The sequence below is a fragment of the Lissotriton vulgaris genome, chromosome 10 (genome assembly GCF_964263255.1).
Source record: "Lissotriton vulgaris chromosome 10, aLisVul1.2, whole genome shotgun sequence".
NCBI lineage: Eukaryota > Metazoa > Chordata > Amphibia > Caudata > Salamandridae > Lissotriton > Lissotriton vulgaris.
The window spans coordinates 1,103,442,381-1,103,464,700 of NC_141698.1; the positions used below are offsets into that span (position 1 = coordinate 1,103,442,381).

At 47.4% G+C, this 22,320-nt stretch overlaps 1 protein-coding gene across 1 annotated transcript in view; it reads left to right on the forward strand.

The window, feature by feature from the left end:
• The window catches only part of RFTN1 (raftlin, lipid raft linker 1), a 349,725-nt gene that overhangs the window by 290,110 nt on the left and 37,295 nt on the right, over window positions 1-22,320 (forward strand). Inside the window, exons 5-7 of the mRNA XM_086942185.1 lie at window positions 8,504-8,909; window positions 9,843-10,043; window positions 18,213-18,328. Of these exons, the coding sequence (XP_086798311.1) occupies window positions 8,504-8,909; window positions 9,843-10,043; window positions 18,213-18,328 (723 nt within the window). The remainder of the gene's footprint in view (window positions 1-8,503; window positions 8,910-9,842; window positions 10,044-18,212; window positions 18,329-22,320) is intronic.

Genomic DNA, 22,320 nt, shown 5'->3' on the forward strand with positions numbered 1-22,320 from the left:
ACCCTCCGAGAATTTGCGCCAAACAGTCTGTCATGGTTGGCCACAACCCCCTCTATGAGGTGTTTCAGCTCCTGCTCTGAGAATTTCAATTTTCTTTTGCGCCCAGACGAGCTGCTGGTGCCAGGTGCAGGTTCCTCAGCCATTGTACCAGGGTTGTGGATCAGTGTTGTTTTTCCTGATTAGCTGCAGCTCTCCAAAATGCTCCCTCTCTCTCAGCCTCACTGTGGAAAATGGTGGTGGGAACCGGCAGCTTCCTGGTTGTGATGTCATCACTGGGCTCGAAATGCGACTTCCCGTTTTCCCGATCTCGCGAGTTTGCGATCTCGCAAATAGCGATATCGCAAATAGCGATATCGCTATTTGCGAGCTCGCAGTCCAGGCGCGGGTAGCCGGAAATAGCGATTATTCTGCGATTATCGGTCATCGCTAACGGAATTTGCGATCGCGTGCAAATCGCTTTTTTTATCGCAATTCTTCATGAATTCGGATTTGCGATTTCTGAATAGCGATTCGCTTTTTTTCGCTATTTCAGAATCGCAAATGCCGATTTTCATGAATATGGCGGATAGTGCTTCTACGCCAGATAGACTTTTTGGCGCTAGAGACAGTGATTCAGATCAGAAAGTGAGCGCCTAGAACACCAGCTGACGACAAAGCGCCTCTGATTAGGGGTGTGGTTCGGCCCTATCTCAGTGGTGTGAAGGGGTCCGCAGCTGTGTTCGATGAATGTGTCCGCTTCAGGGAGCTGTGGCTGCTGGCACTGCCAGCGCTCGCTGCATGACCTTAGGACATGTGTGTTCCGCGCAGGACTCCTCTTGGAACCCGCAGCGAGTCACACTGAGAACTCAGCTATCCAGAGGCAAGAAATGCTGCGAGTTCCGCTGTTCAAAACCCGGCATTGAAACATCTCATGGAAGTGGGTGGCTGTCTGCAGAAGGCCTTTAGGACACACCCAACACCTAGATATTGATAGTTTGCGCTCCGTCCATCATCTCCTTGTGTTCGCTTTGTTCGCCATAAGTTGGCAGGGTATGCCCCGACGTGGGTCCCTTGCTCACTTTGCCACTGGATTCAAGCTAGCCTGGCTGATGACGGCTGATTAGCCAGAAACCGGTCCCAGGATGCTTGTTTCCGGTCCAGGGAAGACATGGCTTGGCAGTTCGGGCTGGACTGTTCCCATGAGGCACAGGGTCAGACTGATTTGCATATGGCCATGTCTGACCTGGAGTGGCGGAGTGAGCTAAAGAATGATGATGGATTAAACCCATATCCATCGACTGGGGGTGACTGCTTGCAATGTTCAACACTCCATCCATCATCCCCTTTGGTTTTGCTTTGTTCGACGTAATTTGGCAGGGTATGCCCAGACCTGGGTCCCTTGCTCACTTAGCCACTGGATTCAAGCTACCCTAGCTGATGAGGGGTGTTAGCCCTAAACTGGTCCTCGGAAGCTTGTTTCCGGTCCAGGGAAGACGTGGCTTGGCAGTTTGGGCTGGACTGTCCACATGAGGCACAGGGTCAAGACTGATTTGCATATAGCTGTGTCTGAAGTGGGGTGGCGAAGTGAGCTAAAGAACAATGATGGATTCAACCCAGATCTGTGACTGGGGTGAGTGTCTGAAAAGTTTCAGCGTCCGTCCATCATCTCCTTGTATTTACTTGTATGGGGACCTTCTGCATAGTCCTGTATTGAGCATGAAAAGAGATATGTTCCTGGCAGACATTTTGATTGTACAGATCTGGCTGCGTGCCCCCTTCTGTAATACTGCGTGTGCTTGTGCACATCTTTCCCTGGCACATTCTCTATGCCAAAAGAAGAATGCTTCCACTGGGCAAAGCTCAATGCAGCTCGGCTCAGCCCCTGGCACTAGCACGTGTACCTTATGAAAAATGAATGGGTGGCCCCCCCAAGCCAAAAAGCCCTCCTGCTGAACTCTTCCCAGAAATGGTCTAGTGCTTGAGCTGTGACAGGACCCAGAGTGAGGGGTGCACTCACAGAGAGCACCCGGAAAAGGAACCTGTTCACTGCTCCACCAGTGGTTGGTGGTTCAGTCCTGGACGGTGCAGTCCATTATGTTGATGCAAAGACCCAGAAATACTCAGAAGCACTTACACCCTCCTTGGGAGGGGCTTCGTCAATGCGGTGGATCATCCCCATCACTGTAGGGAAAACCGATCCATTATGAGTTGGACCCAGAGGGCCCACTAAGAAAAGAGAAATTACTAGAGGAATCTGTAATTTGGGTCTGATTCTCCTTGTATGCCCTCATCTTAGGCCTGATTTTGACCTTGAGATTTTATGAGATCTGCTGAGCTCTTCCAGATCCCTTAATTCGAATGGGCCGGTAAATGCGGTTACTGGCCACATTGGAATTAGGAGGCTACTCGTAATGAGGCCTTTGTGTGACATTACTTTAAATATGTACAGATCATGTCTTTATTCTACTAAATAGTGACATTTACTAGCTAGGATATGTTTGTCTTCACCAGTCATGTTCATACCTTTGGCATAGGTAGTCCACACTACAGCTGGTATTTCTCAACACTGGGTAAACCCACCCACCCCATTGATCTATGTACCGTCATCATCGCTATGTTAAACGCTCTTGATCAAAATGTTATTGTCGCCAAACAAATAAACTAATAAATACCTTACCTAACTGCCAGGCTCTGGTCTTGTAACAGAACACAGGTTTAAACGATACAGATTGTCTATCGGATTCTTAGCGACAGTATCAGCCTGTTTTGTTGTTTGATATACTTATGTTTGGTCTCCTCTTTCCTAACCTTTATCGGTTGGGGCATCCCTGCCTGGCGATATAGGACCTAGGTCCTCATACCCCTATCCGACAATCATGGGTGGTTCAAACACCTGCCGACAACCCCTGGCGGAGCACTTTTTACAGCGGAAGCACGCGTCAGCGCCCGCGCCATATTCTGAACAATAGAACTCTCAGACAGGAAGCGACAGTGTCTAAATAAAGAGGCCCTCGCAGACAGAGCCAGCGGCATCAGTGGGTGGGGTTTTCAATGGTGTGTGGTGGAACACAGTCCAGGTGTCTCTCTCTCTCTCACACACACCCACACGCACACACGCACACACACACAGGATGCAGGGCCAACGCACTGTGCCAGGTGTGGCCCGTTACAGTTTCCAGCCCAGCAACTCTACAAAGCCGCAGGGCACAAGTACGGAACATTTTGGCTGCATCACATTATCAAGCAGGAGTGACTGCCTTTGTCAGGCCAACCCCCTTGTTATCTTTATCAGAGGAGGGGTGTGTCATCTCAGAGTAAGGTGGGCTAGATGGCCAGCCAGCGGCAGTAGTGTGGATGGTAGAGGCATGCACTGTAGGGGCATGAATGGAAGGATGGAGACCACCCACCCAGGGGTACAAGACCAGAGAATAAGGAGGCATCCTCAGATTAAGGCACACTTCCAGCATGATATCGGGTGGAAGCACCACGGTCTTGGAGAAAATACAAGTAAACAACATGCCTCTGTTGGCACGGTGTCGGCCATTTTGAAACGTCATCTGTTTCTGCTTCTGTCCAGTCTTCCAAACTGCACCAGCTTGCAATGCGCCATCACCTGGCCATGCAGGGGTAGACAGCTAGACCCTACAGATCAACACAATTCTGCAGTGGGATCGCTGCTTGCCTTTTGCTAACGTCATTGTGTTTGCAGTGTTAACCCCATTGAACCCACATATTTTGAACTAAATTCCCCAACCTCCGCCCCACCCATGCACATTTCATTCTTTATGTTAATGAGTTCGGGCAACAACGTAACAAATGATGGAGGCGGACCCTGCCTCCATGGGACCCGCCTTACTTCAGCAATGTTGTTTACCCACAGGGTCTTTCTGAATAACCCACCTTTTTAGGTCGAGCCTAAGCCATCCCGTTAGGGATGCTTGGCGAGATATAAAGTAAGGGCTCTGAAAAATTCACCCATAAGCGGATTGCCTACAGAGCATGTGAGCCGGGCGAGTGCACATCGCACACCATTTGTAAGCTTCTGAGCCTCGGCATCAGACTTCAAAGGAATCCGCTCCCCCGCCCCCCACATCAGACTTCAAAGGAATCTGCTCCCCCGCCGCCCCCGCCACGCAATGCCGAGAGCTTGTTTCCTTATATAGAACACGTGTGTGCACACCACTCGCAGGCTAGCAGATGACCATGCAGAGACTTTTACTGGTTTTCAGTTGTCGCTCGTCGCTGCTTTTATTTACTGTCCTTGCCATTACTATTGTTAGGCTTCTTTGGTAGGATTCGCGCATGTTTGGGCATCTTTCAAAGGCTAATCCTGCTTGTTTTACATGAATCTCACCTTCAATCAGCAAATCCGAATTCCGGGATCAGTGACTCAGCCCGCGTCTCTTCCGTCAGAAAGAGAGCGCACAGTCCCCTCAAAGTATCCCCACTGAACATGGAGACTGTTCTGCGGCGCTCCGGTGTTCCCACCACCTGGCGTCCACATTTCCTTTCTGCAGACTCTTCATTCTTCAGGTCCTCACTCTCGGATAATACAGTCCAACTTTCACGAACCGCTTTTTCAGCAGCTGTGAAATCTGCCCTCTGCGTGTTTCCTTTTACATGCAATTTTATAATGACTTAAATGATCTCACTCCAGACTGCTGTTCAGCCCTCTCTATGCGCCTAACTCCATCCCCCCGCTTCAGCGCAGAGACATGCCTGACATGGACTCTGGATACAAATACCAGGGAGAGGGTAATCACGCACCTCTTAACTACATCGTCGTCATTCAGTTCCTCTCTTTCCTCTTCTGGAAATGCAGCCTTCAGAAATACAACCCGAACAGTATAAACACACCTCAAACTATAGTTAATCTATCATCCTGCTAAAAGGAGATAAATCATTCAATGTTTAAAACAGAAAACAACTCGAAACACTCAAACGCAATATCGCCTTTTAAAAAGCAAATGATTTCTTTGGAAATAAAAGGAGTTTTTAATACCTTTATTATGTAAAACGTCGCAATACTTTTTTTTATCGAGCGCAACTTGTTTTTCGATTCATTATTATACATGTGTCAATTGTGTTTATTATTGTCCCTTCTATTTTTTTTTTATCTAAATGTAATTGACTTATGTTGCAATTTTAAATGTATTTGTTTGCACTGTGAATGTACTTTTGAGGTCATGTTGACCGAAATAAAGTCTTTTGAAATGAAATTAAATGTTTTTCGATTCACCCTTGCCTGTCTCATTAAACTCGTGCTTCAATCCACAAACATCAATTCAGTGACACGAACACCAAGGGCTTTAGTAATATAAATCGGATACTTAAACGGGTGTCTTTCAGGCCCTGTACTCATGTCCTTAACTTTTCATTCAAAAACACTCCTCTAATTGTGAACGATGGGTGTAAAAACGTTAAGGTGATCTATGTTGTTGCTGCTTATATTTCACAAGCTTTGCTTAACCTTGCATTGCCTACGAGTGTTTGTTTTTCCCGGATGTTGTATTACTTTTTTATTTCAGGCAGCACATTACTCTTGCCTAGTGCATAATTTGAACTCGGTCATAGCCAGGTGTCCATAACTGGCACATATGAGCTGTGGAAGTCAGTGCCTGTAGGTCAGAAAGGTGTTCAGAATACGAAGCCTTTTAATCCTTGGCCTCTCAGCAAATACCTCAGAGCAGTGATCATTTGTGCCAGATGCAGGTGGGATTCTGTGCAAAAACGTGGGCAGCGTAGTGTTCGATTTTAGTGTATATGTTTAAGCCACGCCCCATTCTGGGACTCCCCACTTTTTTCAGCCCACTTAAAGCCCTGTGTACACCATATTACACAACGTGGGATACGCGTAAAGTGCATGTCAATCTCGCGGGTACCGTAACAATCGATAATGTGCCTATCACAACAGGGCGAAAAACACCATACGCCCACCTATCTATTAACCCGTTCAGTCACCAGTCCACCCACCCACCCATTCAACAGTCAATTCAGCCATCTATTATGTGTCTGCTTATCCATCCATTCATTATTTCATCCATCCTTACATCTATAGGTTTATTTCTGTAGCCACCATTTACTATTTTCATAAATTTTTCCAGCCAACCAACCTACTACTCTGCAGTGCAATCCTACAAAGCGTAATATTTGTTTATGGTAATGTCGCGCTTAGGAGTTTCAATAATATATAGTTTTACGTCCGCTACACCAGCTATTTAAAGAATGCAAATATTTGCATACGTTTTCTCCTGTTTTAAACTTATCATTGCAAAACGTGAAAAAAGTCCTGCAAATATGACGTAATACAAGCAAACAAAACGTGAATGCTTAGGAAGTAGCGTTGTGTCTCTGTGTGAAGCTTAGCATCCCTACATTTCGACCACTTCACTCACTCGCTGACAAAAGAACATTCACAGATACTGGTCACAACAAAGATACCATTCTGTAGGACTATATAAATTATCTTTTTGTTCAAAAATAGTTGTCTCCTAGATTAACACATTTACAGGCTAAATCTATCAATGTTTAAAGAAACAATAAGATTTAGAAACATAAATGAAACATTGCCGTTTACCAAGCAAATCCTTTATTTGGAAATAAAAGAAATGAAAATCCCTTTATTATGTTGCACGTCGGAATACTGTTTTCTCACCTTCGACTTGTTTTTAGCGTCACTCTTGCCTGTTTTTAGCCAAAAAAAGGACTTTATTGGCTTCTTTGTCTTGAAGTTTTGTTACCTGCTTCACTAGGCTTTGAAGTCAGCAAGTGAAGTAAACGCACTTCGCTCAGTGCAACACGTGGTTTTAACCACATCCGTGCGGTACGATTTACCGCCGGGTGCTGAGCCCTAACGAAAACGGGCGTGGTCATGACGGACCGGTTCTGTCATGAGCACAGCTCAACCGATGCTCACGACGGAACCGTTCCGTCATGAGCATCGAAAGGGTTAACACATAGTTCTGTGAAATCCATGTAAAAAAACAGGGGAACTTAAAATGCTTCGTGCCCTTAGTGAGACGACGGTTCACAGAAACTGTCTGTATTCCCCCAAAAAGTACCTCCAAGTAGGGAATCCCCTTTACATAGGAGGGAACATAGTGATACTTGGAGTTTACAGCTATATTTTAAAGACTGCCTAAGTCTGATTCCCAACAGGGCAAAACTTTAATCGGATGTTTACAAACATCCACTTTGTATTCGAGCGCAGGGTAGTGGGTGAGAGTTTCAGTTGGGTAATATATCTTGTGTCTGGGGATGGGAGCTGCCTGCTCTCGCTTACTAAGTACAGTTTCTTTCCTGTGCCTTTTCAAGATTTCCATCCCTCAAACGATACTTTCCTCCTCTTCCTGGGGTGTCTTCTGAATACCCAGGCCCTTCCTCTTCATGCATCTGTAGCCTACTCTCCCCCTTCTTCCTCTCTTTCTCACATACTCATTCTGCACCTCCGCGGAGGTTTATTCACCACTTCATGCCCAAACTACTTATCTCTGTCTGTCTTCCTTTCCACCTATTTTATGCAGCTCTCAATCCTATCTATTCACCATGGAAAATAATTTAACTACACAAATATACTACACACCACACAATGCCACAACTATAAATTCCAATACACCTGACATAATTCTACACCACACCACTCTAAAACAAAACACATTGTCATTTACAATACCAATAGCTCTAACTCTCTGAACAGCGAGACCTATTGCATTGCAAATGCTTGTTGAGTATCTCTTTCTCTAGTCTTTTCTTTCACTGTACTCGTGTGGCCTTAACTCGTCCTGGTTTCAGAGCTCTGGATGGAATATAGCTCGAAACAGAATTTACAATAGACAGTAGACAGTACAGCCACAGACACAGCCACAGACACAGCCACAGCCACAGCCACAGACACAGCCACAGACACAGCTACAGATGCAGGCATAAAGGTAAAAGCAGCATTGGCAGAAACAAAAGAACTTTATGAGAAAACATGACCATAATATTTCTCGCATTGCACAGCTTGGGGACAAGGTTTTAAAGAAAAGCCTCGATGCTCCACCACATAAACACTACACTTGTAACCTCTATAACATCTGGATTTCAAAGATTTTGAGCAATATTAAAGGATAACATTTCAGGGGTACAGACAAGAATGAGGGTAAATTATGAGGTTAAACCTCTGTGCATTTTAGCGTGAGATTTTGGCGGCAATTCCACTGGAGACTTTCCAATTAAAGTTCATGTAGACAAGTGTCCCTGTTAAGAAGGTTTTTCACTAGTTCCTTGAAGATGGGAGAAGAAAAAGGGGCACTGCTGATGTTTCTGGAGAGGTCCTTCCGAAGTTGGATCCCAAGAAAGATTTCTATCTAGCAACTCTTTTATTACGAGAGGTTGTCGAGCAAAGAGTTTGTTACTACTCCTACATTGCCCAGCTCCACCAAAAACCTTGAGTTTTTGTGTTGAATGTGCAGGTGTTTGAGTGAAGAGATTTCTAAGTTCTTGATCTGTGAGTTGGTTGCTTCAAGTAGTCCTTTTATTGCAGGTTGAAGATGCTGCCACCCGTGGCTTGACGTTTGTCGGCATCATCCGCCAGTGCAACAACGGCGTGATCCGCAAAGAAAGTCACGCAGCAATGCCAACCCAGAACCGCCCCAAGGACACAGTCGAAGACGTAGAGCCAGAATCAAACCATGAGTCCAGTCCAGGGGAGCATAGAAGCACTGATGGCACCCTGGCACCAGCTGCAAACGAAGGACACCCCGAACAGCCTCAAGACCACAGGGAGGGGGAAGCAAAGCTGGGGGTGGAGGGTCTCACCCCCGAAGACTCAGGAAGAGAGACAGAGGGAGACGAGACAGAGGGAGACCTTCTTCCTGAGGAAATATCTAAAGTGGCTTCAGTGGAGGAGAAGGACACATCAAGTCCAATCATTCGTGAGCGAGGAGGGAGTAAGTGTCAACCTCTTCCAAGAGAGAAGAGGAAAGTGTTGATATCCCTACGTCTCCCCACCACCTCCCGATCTGTGCCCTATCTGCCACTTCTTCATCTGCTTGCTACCTACCACCAACCCATCTACCCTCTTGCACCCACCTCTTTATCTGCTTGCTACCTACCGCCAACTCTCTACCTGCCCTATGACCATCTATCCTCCACCACATGACTCTGCACCTGCTTTCCACCCACAACCCACCCATCTACCCTCTAATACACACCTCTTCTTCACCGGCTCCCTACCTACCCATCTACCTTCTACCACCCACCTCTTCACCTGCTTCCTACCTACCACCATCCCATCTACCCTCTACAACCCACCTCTTTATCTGCTTGCTACCTACCGCCTACTCTCTACCTGCCCCCTCTCCATCTATCCTGCACCACACGCCTCGGCACCTGCTTTCCACCCACCACCTACCCATCTACCCTCTAATACCCACCTCTTCATCTGCTTCCTTTCTACCGCCTGCTCTCTACCTGCCGCCCCCCATCTAACCTCTAGCTGCCCCATACCATCTAACCTCCAGCTGCCCCTCTCCATCTACCCTCCAGCTGCCACCCAGCTACCTTCTAGCTGCCATCCCACCAACCCATCTACCCTCCTGTTTACAACCCTACCATCCAGCTGCCACCCTTATCTACCCTTCAGCTACCACCTCATCCTTCCCATCTACCCTATAGATGCCCCCTCCCAATCTACCCTCTAGCTGCCACCCCATCTACCCTCTATCTGCCCCTCCCCATCTACCCTTTAGCTGCCCCTCCCCATCTACCATCCAGTTGCCCCCTCCCCATCTACCCTCCAGCTGCCGGCCCCCACCTACCCTCTATCTGCCCCTAAAGAGCCAGGGGGGTGCACTAACAGTGTCTCTGTGCTCACCTTCCAGATGCCGAGGTCTTCGCCGTCTTCAACAAGCCGCAGACTGGTCGCCGCCGGGACTACTACCCCGTCCGAGTGCCCATCCGAGTCCGCCAGCAGGGCCTGTCCGCCGGCACCCTGGAGGCCAACTGGCTGGAGCACATGACGGAGCACTTCAAGAGGGGGGCCTCGCTGGTCAGCGCCGCCTTCTACCCCGGCATGGTAAATGGTATGCAGCTCACGCCCATGTCATGTTCAATGTCGCCGATGCAAGACCTCCATGTGTGTCAGGCACAGGCAACCTCAAAGGGGGGGATGGGTGGTAATGGCACTGACAGTGGCATAGCTAGACCATGTGCCGCCCTTGGCATGTAAGAGAGGGGGGGTGGACGTTGGCGACTGCCGCAACGACCGTAGGTAACAGCGGGGGGATTGGGTGCTGCTGATTACTGCGACTGCCGCAGATAAGAGCTGCGGAGGCCGCTGCCTCAAAAGTTCATGGCACCTAGGGCGGACCGCCCCTCCTGTCCCCCACTTCCTACCCCCCTGGGCACTGACCAGGTTTCTCACAGAAATAATAATAATAAAGGAGCTTATAGAGCGCCTGGTTACGCCGTCCTGCGTGTCCCCGCGCTGTGGAGAAGAGTCTGGAACATAGTAGCAATAATAACATCCAGACCTAGGGTGACCAGAATTTTAGGCCTGAAACCGGGACATTTCCCAAAAATAGAAGAAGGACTACAATTCTACTTCAACCCAGCGCATAGAATGACAGTGATCCTTAGCAGAGAATTACAGAACAGGCACCGAGAACATAAATAAAATGCCCTTTTTGGAGGCATTAGCATGCCTGTTAATTAAATTGTTTTCTGATAACAGCTCCTAACTATCCCTGCTTTGAAAAACATAAAGAATGTATGACGTTACTACGACATACATTAACACACAGTATAAATTACTATTCCTACTCCAGTTAGCGAAACAGCAGGGAATGTGTTGGATTTAAAATACAACACATTCCTTGGTGTTGCGCACCATCTAGCGCAAGTCGTAGAAACGACTTGCGATGTAATGATATGGGTGGTAACAACGTGGACGATGTAACGTCCGCGCTGTTACCTACCCGCGTGGTATTGACAGCGTTATAAATGCTGTTTTCCAACATAAAAAGATACCTCCCACCGTTTTTAGCTGACCCTCTCTAGAAACCAGGATTTCCTGAAATCTGCCGGGGACAGCTGGCGAAACACCAAGACTGACTGGCCAAATCCCGGATGCCTGGTCACCCTATCCAGAGCAGACCCAATGGTACCGAGTAAGTCTTGCCCTAAACATGGTTTATGAAGGCCAGGCTGCTCCCTAAGGGAGGCAACTGGAAGCGACAAAACTCCTGTCAGACTTCCTGCGTCTCTACAGACCTGCACCCACAGCACCTCAACAGCGTGGCCAGAACCTGAAGCCCTACAAGACCCTATCTGTACCAGGGGGTGTTAGCGCATGGTCCTACTTGATAGACGCGCCAGCATGGAGTCCGTCCTAAACTGGAAAAACACAACAGTCCTCAAGGGCCCTCTTCATACACAACTGTCTAAGTGCACCAGAGCAGGACTGCCAGCCCAAAGCAGCCCTGGCAATTTGGTCAGACTGGCCCCCGAGCGTAGGGGGACGGGTGCCAGTGTGAAGCGCTGCTGCTTTTGTTATTGGTGAGCCATATTGCAGCACCACAGCAAAACCGGTCCCCACCGCTGCAAAACCGGTCCCCACCGCTTCAAAACTGGTCCCCACGCTGCAAAACCGGTCCCCACCGCTTCAAAACTGGTCCCCACCGCTTCAAAACCGGTCCCCACCGCTTCCAAACTGGTCCCCACCCTTCCAGCCTCCCATGCAGTACAAAGCATGGTAATTAAAGAAATACTTAAACCTGGTTGACTGAGGCAGCTTTTTTTCTCCTCTGTCTTTTATTTTGGGTCTGCAAACCCAAAGCTGGGTTTGCAGAACCACGATCCCAAATTGGTTGTTTGCAACAGAATAAAATCAGTTGCAATCAACATTGAAGGAAAAGTGGCTCAGTCCCTGCACCATGAAGCAAAAGAAAGTAAAGGAGTCAGGGATAGTAGCATCAGCTCACCCCCGTTTAGGAGGGGGGGAGCAGTTTTTGCCAAGCAGATTGTGGATTTCAAGCCAGAGTTCTATGACCCATGTTAGATCCCCATTTCATGATTCAGTGTCTGCATCCCCCCAAAAAGAGGCAATCTTCCACTTAACCACTCGAAGGTCGGCATAAGGCCACCATAATGCCCTGTGCCCAGCCCCTGCGGCACACGGCCTTTGGCTGTACATGGGGGGGGGGGGGGGTTGCCTGTCTTGGATGGGATGGACGGAGGGATTGGCCATGGGTCAGTCCCTGTCACCAATGGCGTTCACCGTAGGGTTGTCCAGCAGCGACGGCTTGGGCACAGGGCCTGCCAGGGGGTTTGCTACCTGGGTTGCGTTGGGCGCAGGGCTTGGTGTAGGCAAGTATCAAAAAACTAAATAAAACAAATTTCGTTGCCCACTCTGCATCACATTTGGCGATGCAGCGTGGGCAACGAAATTCGTTTTATTTTTTTCGATACTTACCTCTAATGGTCCTTATCCCATATTTTACATTCCCCCCGCCCTGACCCTTCCCTGCCTGATGTCACCGCCCCAGTATAACACGCGGCACGCGCTGTGCCTGGGTGTAGGCCATAGGGAAGGTGATCTGAGCAGTCCCTGGTGGACATGGCCGAAGGCTGCTTTCACCTTCGGGTTCGCCCCAAACAATGTCTACATACAGTGTCTGACTGCTGCCATATAAGGGGTAGGGTGCGCACAGCCAGATCCCACGGCCTTAATAGAGAGACCCTCAAAGGACCCAACACACCTAAAATGTTGATTATCAGCGGTCTAAGAACAGAGATAGCGGACCATGAAAAGAAATTCTGACCACTCCAAGTTTATACAAAGTCAAATGCCCAATCCAAGCGTCACTACTGTATAGTCCACTTTAATCCACTTCATCAGTTCAAGCCAAAGGGAAATGTCCATGTATAGCCGAATGGAACAGCAGTATTAAGATACGGAGAGTGCTCCTCGTGTATCGGCATGGTCCGGCGTGGGAGCACTCTCCCTATCTTGATACTTTGCTGCTTTACAGGATTACACGTTACTGCTGGTTATTTTGTCCCAGGATCGGGGGCCTCTCGATATCAGAATCATAGCAGTTTTCTCTACATATCAGCCCTGAAGAAGGGGAGGCATTACTTGCGATTCGACGAAACGTGTTGGCTGAAAGTCTCATTCATACCACTGCTGTTGCGTTTGGATGCACATGAATATTTTCCTTTGGCTTGAATTGATGAAGTGGATTAAAGTGGACTATACAGAGACGACCCTTGGATTGGACATTTGACTTGGTATAAAATTAGAGTGCTCAGAATTTCTGTTCATAGTTATTGACCCCTCCCCGCGCTGGAGGGTAATCTAGGGGTTGTTGTGGTATCCAACCCTGTTCTAAAGCAGCAGCAATATATGATATAGTCTTGCTACTCTCGCCCTGATATGGTGTAGAAAGCCTACACCCCCCCCCTTCACCCCTACATGAAGGAGCAACTTACCACCTGCTAAAGGAATCCGCGCCAAAAAATAGAGAAATCAAGTGAAAGAGACCCTCAGTACTGGAGTTTGTTCTTGGACGTGGTTCTTTTCCGGTGGGGGCAGTACTGAGAGATCTAATTTGGCGGGAGTTTGCTCGGCCACTGACCCGGCTGTAAGGTGAACTGGACACCACTGGAGATTGCCCAGTACATCCCGTTGGAAATAGATGTAGCGCACAGAGACTTAGGGCCGGATTACAAGTTGGGCGGTTAATTCCGCCTCATGCGGAAACCCCTGTTTATGCACGCGACAGAATTATGAGTTTGTTTTTATTTAACGCAGCCGATAATTATTGGATGCGTTAAATAACCCAATGTACGTTAAATTTCGGCAGGTCAAACTTGCTGAATTTAACAAGGGAAAATATACTGTATTTACCGTATCATGTGGATTGTGGTGCCTTTAACACCAAAACCTGCATGTTATTTTTCATTCCTCATAAACTTGTATTAGGTGTTATTTATGGCGCCCGATAAATAACGTACCCCGTGGTATCGTTATTTATCAGGTGCGGTAAATAGGAACTATACTTGTAATCAGACCCACAGGCCTACGGGTTTCGGTGTATGTGTGTATATATCTACATGCATATACATGTCTGTGTTTGTGTAGATAGGTAGGTAGGTAGGTAGACAGACAGACAGACAAAGAGAGAGATAGATAGATGGATAGAGATAGATAGATAGGTAGACAGACAGACAGATGCACACACACACACACACACACACACAACACACTGGTGTGCGTGCGTGCTTGCGTGTAGCGTGTTGACTCATAGTGGCAGATTTATAAGCCCCTTGCGACACATTTACGCCGCCGTTGCGTCACTTCTGTGAAGCAGTGCAGGCGTAAACCATGCGCCACGTTGCGCCTTATGTACAGCGTGACTCATCTAGGGAGATGCGGCACGTTCTGTAAATCCCTGCGCCACATGAAACCTGCGTTAGGATTCATGTGGGCGTTCCGTCGCAGGGTGGGCATTCCGTCGCATGAACGCCTCGTAAAAGTTACGCCGTGAAATCTACAAGATTTCTCGGAGTCATTTTTCCGAGGTTGCTGCGACAAAACCTTACGCCTGCTTGAAGCAGGCGTAAGGAGTGGCGCACCACGTTAGGTATGGGCGGCCCTTGTGCATTGCTGGAGTTGCGTCAATCTTGCGACGCGACTCCAGAATGCGCCGTCCTCACCCCACAAGATGCGACTCGCATCTGCCTATCCTTGTGCCATGGTGCGCTGAATTGTAAATGCGACACATCTGTGGTGGCGCAAGGGGAGGCTTGCGTGTCACATCTGTTCTGGCGCATCCCTGCTGATTTGCTCAGATGCGCCAGACATTGTAAATATGCCCCAAAGGCTGCTGCAGCTGTGACCTGAAAGCACTCTTCATTTCCCTCGGAGCTGGAAGCGCCCACCCGACGGTGAGCCCCCAACCCCCCACCCCTCGTCCGTGCCCAGGTCCGGCGGTGGCACCTGCCAGCCCAGCGCCATCAAACATTGATGCGCCCCGTGGGAGGGCGGCTGGGCCCCCGGACGCATGCGCCGAAGTGTCTCCCTACTCCCCCCCCCCCCCCCCCCACCCCCCTCCCTCTCCCATTCAGGGAAGGGCGAGGGGTACTTCCACGCCAAGGAGGGTTGGCACTCAGATGTGAGGGCATGAGGGCTGTGTACGGATACCAGTGCGCACACGCGTGTACCGTTTGTGTTCACGTGTAGGTCAAGGGTCACTCCTCGGCACTGATATGTAAATCAGACATTTCGATGCTCTTTAGACGTGTTCCGAGACTCAAATGTGCGATTTAAAATCCAGAGGCGGGCTGGTGAAATATGCATGAGGTGAAAGGTGGGGGTGGAGGGAGGAGCCAATGAGAAGGTGAGAAAGGGTTAGAATCCGGGAGTTTGCAGGTGGAGTTGCTGAGCGCCTTTACGCATATATAGGCACCCTTACGGTGTAATGTGCACAGGGCCCCCGGCTGGCGACAGTTACACAGCTGCTGTATGTGTTCAGTGAGGTATGGGGGACAGAACGCCCCAGGGGGCACAATGGCTAAGCACGTGAGGGCGTAGCTATAAATGGTGCAGCAGGAGCAGTGCCACCCCGCCCTCCCCAACACCATGATTATGGGTGTATGTTACTAGCTAAGCAGCAGTCGGGGGTGGGAGGGGGGCATTTTCCTTGCTTGCACTAGTGCACGTGGCCGCTGTTTGTGGGTATGCTAATGAGGGCAGGGCGGCACAGCAGATTTGGAGAGATGTGCCCTTTAATTCAGAAAAGAAGTCCACTCTAAACCCAATGTTAAATCATTATTTAGGGCTCCCAGTTTCATGGTATTTATCCTTATTTATACTTATTGTTTGCTAATTTTATCTGTATTTATCCATATTTATTTTGGGTTTTATGGAAAAAAGAAGCTGAAATTAGTGTATTTCCACATTTATTTAACCAGTAAATATGCATTCATGCTTGAATGCCTACTAGGTTTCAATTGTGTAAACACCCACAGAAAATAAATCAATGTACTTATAAGAAAACATGCATACTTCAGTGTCAACCTTGTGCATATCAACTGCTGTCAAAACCTCTTTACTTAAACTCCTTTTTTTTTGCCCCCTTACCTTTCAATTCACACAGCTATTGACCGGGCAGTCATGGCAGCCAGTATTTAGAACTACTCAAAAAGCAACCCAATTTCCGTTTTTATCCACATTTACAAATAAATACAGACAAGAAAATAAATGTTTTCTGTCTGTATTTATCTGTAAAAATCTGTAAAAACGGAAAACCGGGAGCCTTAATCATTATCAAATGCCCTGGCATTATTTCCAAAATACATTTTAAATAAATAAATGTTGTATACTTGTAAAGCGCACAGCTGCCCCAGCAAAGGGGCGTCCCGGCGCTGTATACCGCTGGGGAACCCATCCTGGCTTTCCCTGTGAGATGGTCCCTCCTGGGCATCTCCAAGGTGAAGACAAGTATCGACGGCGCTGATGGGGCCGTTAGTAGAGATTAAGCAAGCTATTGCCCAGAGTTGCTGAGTGGGACCCATGGTTGGAGTAGGCACCAAGGCGAGAACTATCGAGTCTGCTGACCATGGCCCAAGACCCTGCCGTGTCGGGAATCGAACCCTGGTCCCGGGCCGTCCTCTGCTCCCGGGTCTGCCGCCTCTAACCAGTTTTAGAGCAGGAAGCCTGCTTTCTGATTGGCTACACCCATATCACCTGTGGTCTATTAAATCATCTGTAGGAGAGGACCACAAATAGAACAAGCATGGGCAAGGCCAATAGGTCTCGCCCATACAACAGCTAATGGCTTTGTGGAGTGCCATACAGTGGAGTGGCGTAGAGTTATGTAGAATGGAGTAAAGTGGAGTGGCATAGCATAGTGTGGAGTAAATTGGCGTAGGGTGGTGTAGAACAGAGTAAAGTGTATTGGAGTTGCATAGAGTGGAGTGGCATAGAATGTCGTAGAGTAGCATTGTGTAGAGCAGAGTGGTGTATAGTAAACTGTCATGGAGTGTCGTAGAGTGGGCGGTCATAGAGTGAGGGGTAACAGAGTGGAGAGCTGTAGAATGGAGAGGCATAAAGTCGAGGAGAGTGGGGGGCATAGACTAGAGTGATGTAAAGTGGAGTAGAGTGGAGGGGCGTAGAGTTTCATAAAATGGAATAGAGTTTCATAGAGTGGAGAGGCATAGAGTGACGTAGCATATAGTGGCATACAGTGGAGTGGTGCAGAGTGGCATAAAGTGGCATAGAGTGGAGTAGAGTGTCGTAGTGTGGAATGGCATAGAGCGGAGTGGTGTAGAGTGGAGGGGCATTGAGTGGCATGGAGTGGAGCAAATTGCCGTGGAGTTGAGTGGCTTAGAGTGGAGTATGCTTGGTGTGGTAGCACACTCCCATTACAGACAACATATTTTCAATTGAAATAACCATTACATTGAACAGACATGCAGTTTCATTGAACACACTATACAGCTCACAAACAATGTGTGGAAATGGCATCACAGAGTGTACTGATTTGTTTTGACCGTATTAAAATATTTGTTCCCACCACACTTCAGAATTACAAAAATAGCTTCATTTATGCTTTCCTAATACTGACGTATTCTGAGATATTTGCACAGTTAATTTGCAGACTGCTACATTTTGTTGTGTGCTCAAAACAAGTCTTTCCTTTCACACCTCCAGATTGTCAGATTAATCCTCTCACTTTGAAGTCGGAGAATGAAAAGTAAACACCAGGCTCCCCCAGAAGACAGAGCCTGACATTTGACCTCTGTCTTTGAATGCACAGCAAATGTGACAAGATAACACCAAGATATAAAGGCCTGTTTACAGAAAGTGAGCACTTGTGGACGCATACAGAAAACTGGCTGTGCTCCACTGGAGTGTCAAAGACATGCTGGACAACCTAAAACAAATAAAGCCAGCAAATAGAAAGCAAGCAAGTGTGAGTTACAAACCATAAAGCCAATGGAAAGCAATGGGCGGAATGCATTTCTAGGTCCACTTTCAGATGTCCCCAAGAAGTCTTTAGCAAGCAGACAGCTGCAATGACTGGTAGGCTTCGACCTAAAAAGGGCACAGAGCGTACGTCCTGGTTCCCAAGCAACCACACAGATTGGGGTTGTGCTGATAACAACCTATTTTCATAGCGTTATTCTTGAATGTATAGAACAGGACCTGCAGAACATTAACCAAGACGCCATGTTTGTCTTTACAGATTTGTCCCCAGGCACAGCAGATGGCGTGTTCATTTTTGAGGACTCCCCTGAAGCCGATAACAAAGCCGCCAAGGGCTTTGACGCCATTGTGGTGGAACAGCTGACCATCCTCGAGGTGAGTGTGAGCGCATGCGTGGAGTCATTGATACTATGTCTAGGGTGGGTGGTCCCTCAACCCTGATCATTGGAAACATCCCTAATGGCATCTTCAGACAAGATGGGCTGTTTCAGGTGAGCTGCTGTACCTGAAAATGATAAGAGTGAGGCAGGTATGTCTCACTCACCCCTGACCCACTTCAGTGGGTAATAGCACCATTGGACTGGTTTTTTTTAACTTATTGAGGGTCCTGATGCCTGTACAAGGGTGCACTGGCACTACGGTGCACCAATCAGAGAGGAACAAGCATTGGCATAGCCAATAGGTCTCGCCTTTGGGACCCTATAAGTGTTTAGGTAGACCTATTGGCATTTATTTGTATGCACGGGAGATTAAGTAATTTGCCCAAAAACATAAAATATGGAGCCTCAGCCAAGATTTAAACATGGGTTCCCAGTTTGAAATTCAGCTGCTCTAGCTGTAATCTCCCTTTACAATTATGTCCAAAAATTAAGAGTTGCCACGTTACTGCATTAGATATACCGTAAGGGCTGCAAAAGGGTCAATAGCACAGTAAGTTCAGCTTTATGGTCAGCCAAGTGGCACTGTTTCATTTTATTTTGGTAACATTTGTCCAAAAACATAAATGTCAAGATAAAAAGTTTTTTCATGCACGCGTGAACTGAATGCTCCTGCACTGTGTGAACTCGCCAGTAACGGTCCGGGCCTCTGCTCCGTGTATAACGTGACAAACTAAAAAGAGCAGACGGCTGCCACATTCATGCAAGGATGGCGAAAGGGGTGGGGCGATAACCAGACCAGCATTGCAGAGTGACCGTAGCCCACATGGTCCTAGGAACATTAGGAGCTCCAATTCGAAAGAAATCCACATGTCAAACAGCGCCACGTAAAGCAACTGCTGCTATAGGTGACTTCCACTAATGTCCAGATAAGGGTGCTGTTGCCCCATTCCCACTGGTCGCATCAGCCTTGACACCCGGTCATCAAGTTGGATACTTGGGAAGGGTCTCTTTTGAGGAAGTGGGAGTGAAAGAAATCAGAAGCACAGAATTTGCATGCACATTTTTTTCACTGAATACTGAGAAAAAGATGCTTAATTGAGGGGTGCATATTCGACTTGAAAACAAATCTTTTTTGTTCTCTTGTGCGTCCACAAACACATCATGTGTTACACGAGGTTGTTCGAGTGGCAAGCTGGGTTGTGTGTGTGTGTGGTGGGGGTGTAGGGGGTTGTAGTTTGTTCTACACAAGACAGTTCGGCAGCGGCTTCTGATGCACATTACCCGCCTCCTTTACGTCCATTCCAGAGGGGCATCTCGGTCCCTTCACACATAGAGGGCTGGACAAGACCAGCGAGGGGGACCGCAGCGGGACCACGCAAGCAATGAACTGCCGGCACTGCATATTCATCCATGGCTAGCTCCTAGTGGCGCTCTTCAGAAGTTTGAGGGGGTGGGGGAGCGCAGTGCAACAGGAGGGGTAAGAGGCAGAAGCGACTTTGAGGCTAAATATAGAAATGACCAATAAAGGCAACATGGGAGTGGTATCTCACACACTGGCTGTCGGAACGCATTCATGATTTTTGTATCAGCTCACACACTGTGGGTCGGAAAGCATGTGTGCTTTTGTATCAGCTCACACATTGGGGGTCGGAACGCATTCGTGATTTTGGTATCAAGTGTAAAACGAACAAAACTATCTTAGTTGACTAATATTTAAAATTAAACGCTGTTTGTTTCTGGGGTTGGAGGTCTGACACACCATTATACATTTAACAGAGCCGATTGACTTCCGTTCACGGGTGCCAAAACAGACTGGTGCCCGTCAATGACTGCATTTGTTTATATAAGTGAAAAGGAGCGCAGCTGCAAAAGTGAAAGCGACCGCGCTCAGTTATAATTTTTAACCTGATCCATGACCAGCTGCCAGTTTGTGCACGCCGCTGCTCGTTCCGGAGACCCAAAGGCCATGGGAGTGAACATTTAGAATAAAGGCGGGACATGCACCCGCCTTTGGTCAATTGCGTGCTTTCATTTTTGAAAGCCATACACAAAGGCCAATAATATGTGAGAAAAATGTAAAGGCACACGCACAAGTTTACTGAGAAGTCTGGAGTGATTCCAAGAGGCACTCCTAGAGCAGCGAATGCGTGCTGCGCTAGACTCGACCTAAAAAGGAAGGGGAAAAAAAAGCGAAGAGTGAACACACCTAAATGCGTTGGAACAGCCAGGGTTTCAGTTGTTTCTTAAGCAGGGAAAATTGGGTTCCAGATGAATGTGAAGGGTTAAATCACTTCAACTTTTGGATGCCAAATAAGAAAAGGCCTGGCCACCGGCGACTGAGAGTAATTCAAGGGATGAATAGCCAGGTGGCATCTGTCGAGCGTAGGACACACTGCAAATAGTAAGGTTGAAATTTACCCTGAAAGTACCTGGGGCCAGACCCATTCATTGCACTGTGGACGGGGCACAGGTGTGCGATATTTGCACAATTTGCTTTTCCATAATTTAGTGAAATTTAAAAAAAATTACACGTAATTACGCGAAACGTAAACCTGGCATTTGGTGCTACATTTTAGCATCCATTTTTAGAAAGGAAGCTTTCTGGATGTTGGCCTGCATCAGATCTGTCCACAGTGTGTCTCTTTCCATATTCCAATTATATGGATCACAGAAGAGTTCTTCGCCTGCGTATCGGTGATCTTATTACAGAGTTCTCCCCTTCTGCCTAAACTTAGTCCCAGTGCCTTTTCCGAATGCACCGCAGAAGCAGCCGCTTCCCTTCCATGCAAATGCAATCTATCGACTTCCACAACCGGCTGATGAAACTCAGTTTACGGCAGAATGTTATATATGATCGTGCAAACGAGAAGAGACCTTCTTCACCACCTGGGTGTACTTATCAACTCAGACAAAATAAAAATCAATTCCGTTAAAAAAAATAATGTATTTAGGGCAGCCTTGAGCATAAGGATTACAAAAGTGCATTCTTTTGAAGACAGACTACCTTCCACACCACACAGGTGTTAGCGCTTTCAGACAATCTACATTGAAGAGCCAGGCAGCGCAGTACTTAATTTGGGCCGGTGTTTTCCAGTGCTCGGCACCGGCACTTGGTTGTCAACACCAACGCTTGTGACAGTCTGCCACAAGGTGGCGATGTCTTGCTAATTTAGAGATGACCACAACAGCAGTTAATTATTAATTCAACATACATTAAAAAATTACTATTACCTGCAGTCAAGCCATTCTTATAGCTTTGGGGGCCTGAAATAATCCGAATTGTCACACTTGTTGGAGTGCAATGGTTAGTAGCTGTGTTGTTACTATTATTCGCAGCACGGCAGGGGCCACGTGTAAGCTGTAGTGGCCCCCTGACGAGAGCCCTGACACTTTTTGCTTTCCATATTAAGCACTGCATCCTCTCTTCTGAGGTCTGTGGCACTGGGCACCTTTCTGATGCCCAGGGCCAGGCCTTACTGAAATATCCATCCTTCCGCAGAAGTGATGCTAACAGGTCTATATTAATAAAAAGCAGGTAATCAAATGAAAAGGCGTTAACGTATTTATTTATGGAGGTTATGAAGTAATTTCACAGCCTTATTTACAGAGTAAATATGATAAACAAGACAAAATGGGTCTAATAAAAGGTCCATGCACATTCCTCAGCCCTGTACATATAACAAGTTTTATCATATCAGGTTTTGTTTTTTTAGATTTAGTGATGCTGGCAGAGTTAGAAAAATAAGATACATTTTGATAACTACTTTATGCAATTTTAGAAGGTGCAAATTGATACCTATCACTCTGCCTTTCCCAGCTTTGATTAAGAAATACGGCTATCTCCTAAAAGCATAATTTCACAGATTAGGTGTGATCAGCGTTGATGAGTGAATGTCTGTTTTTGTCAAATTTATGAAAGTTATCAAGTCTAAATATAAGATGCCAATCGCATTAATCAAGACGGTTGAATTGCGCTGAGTAAACGTT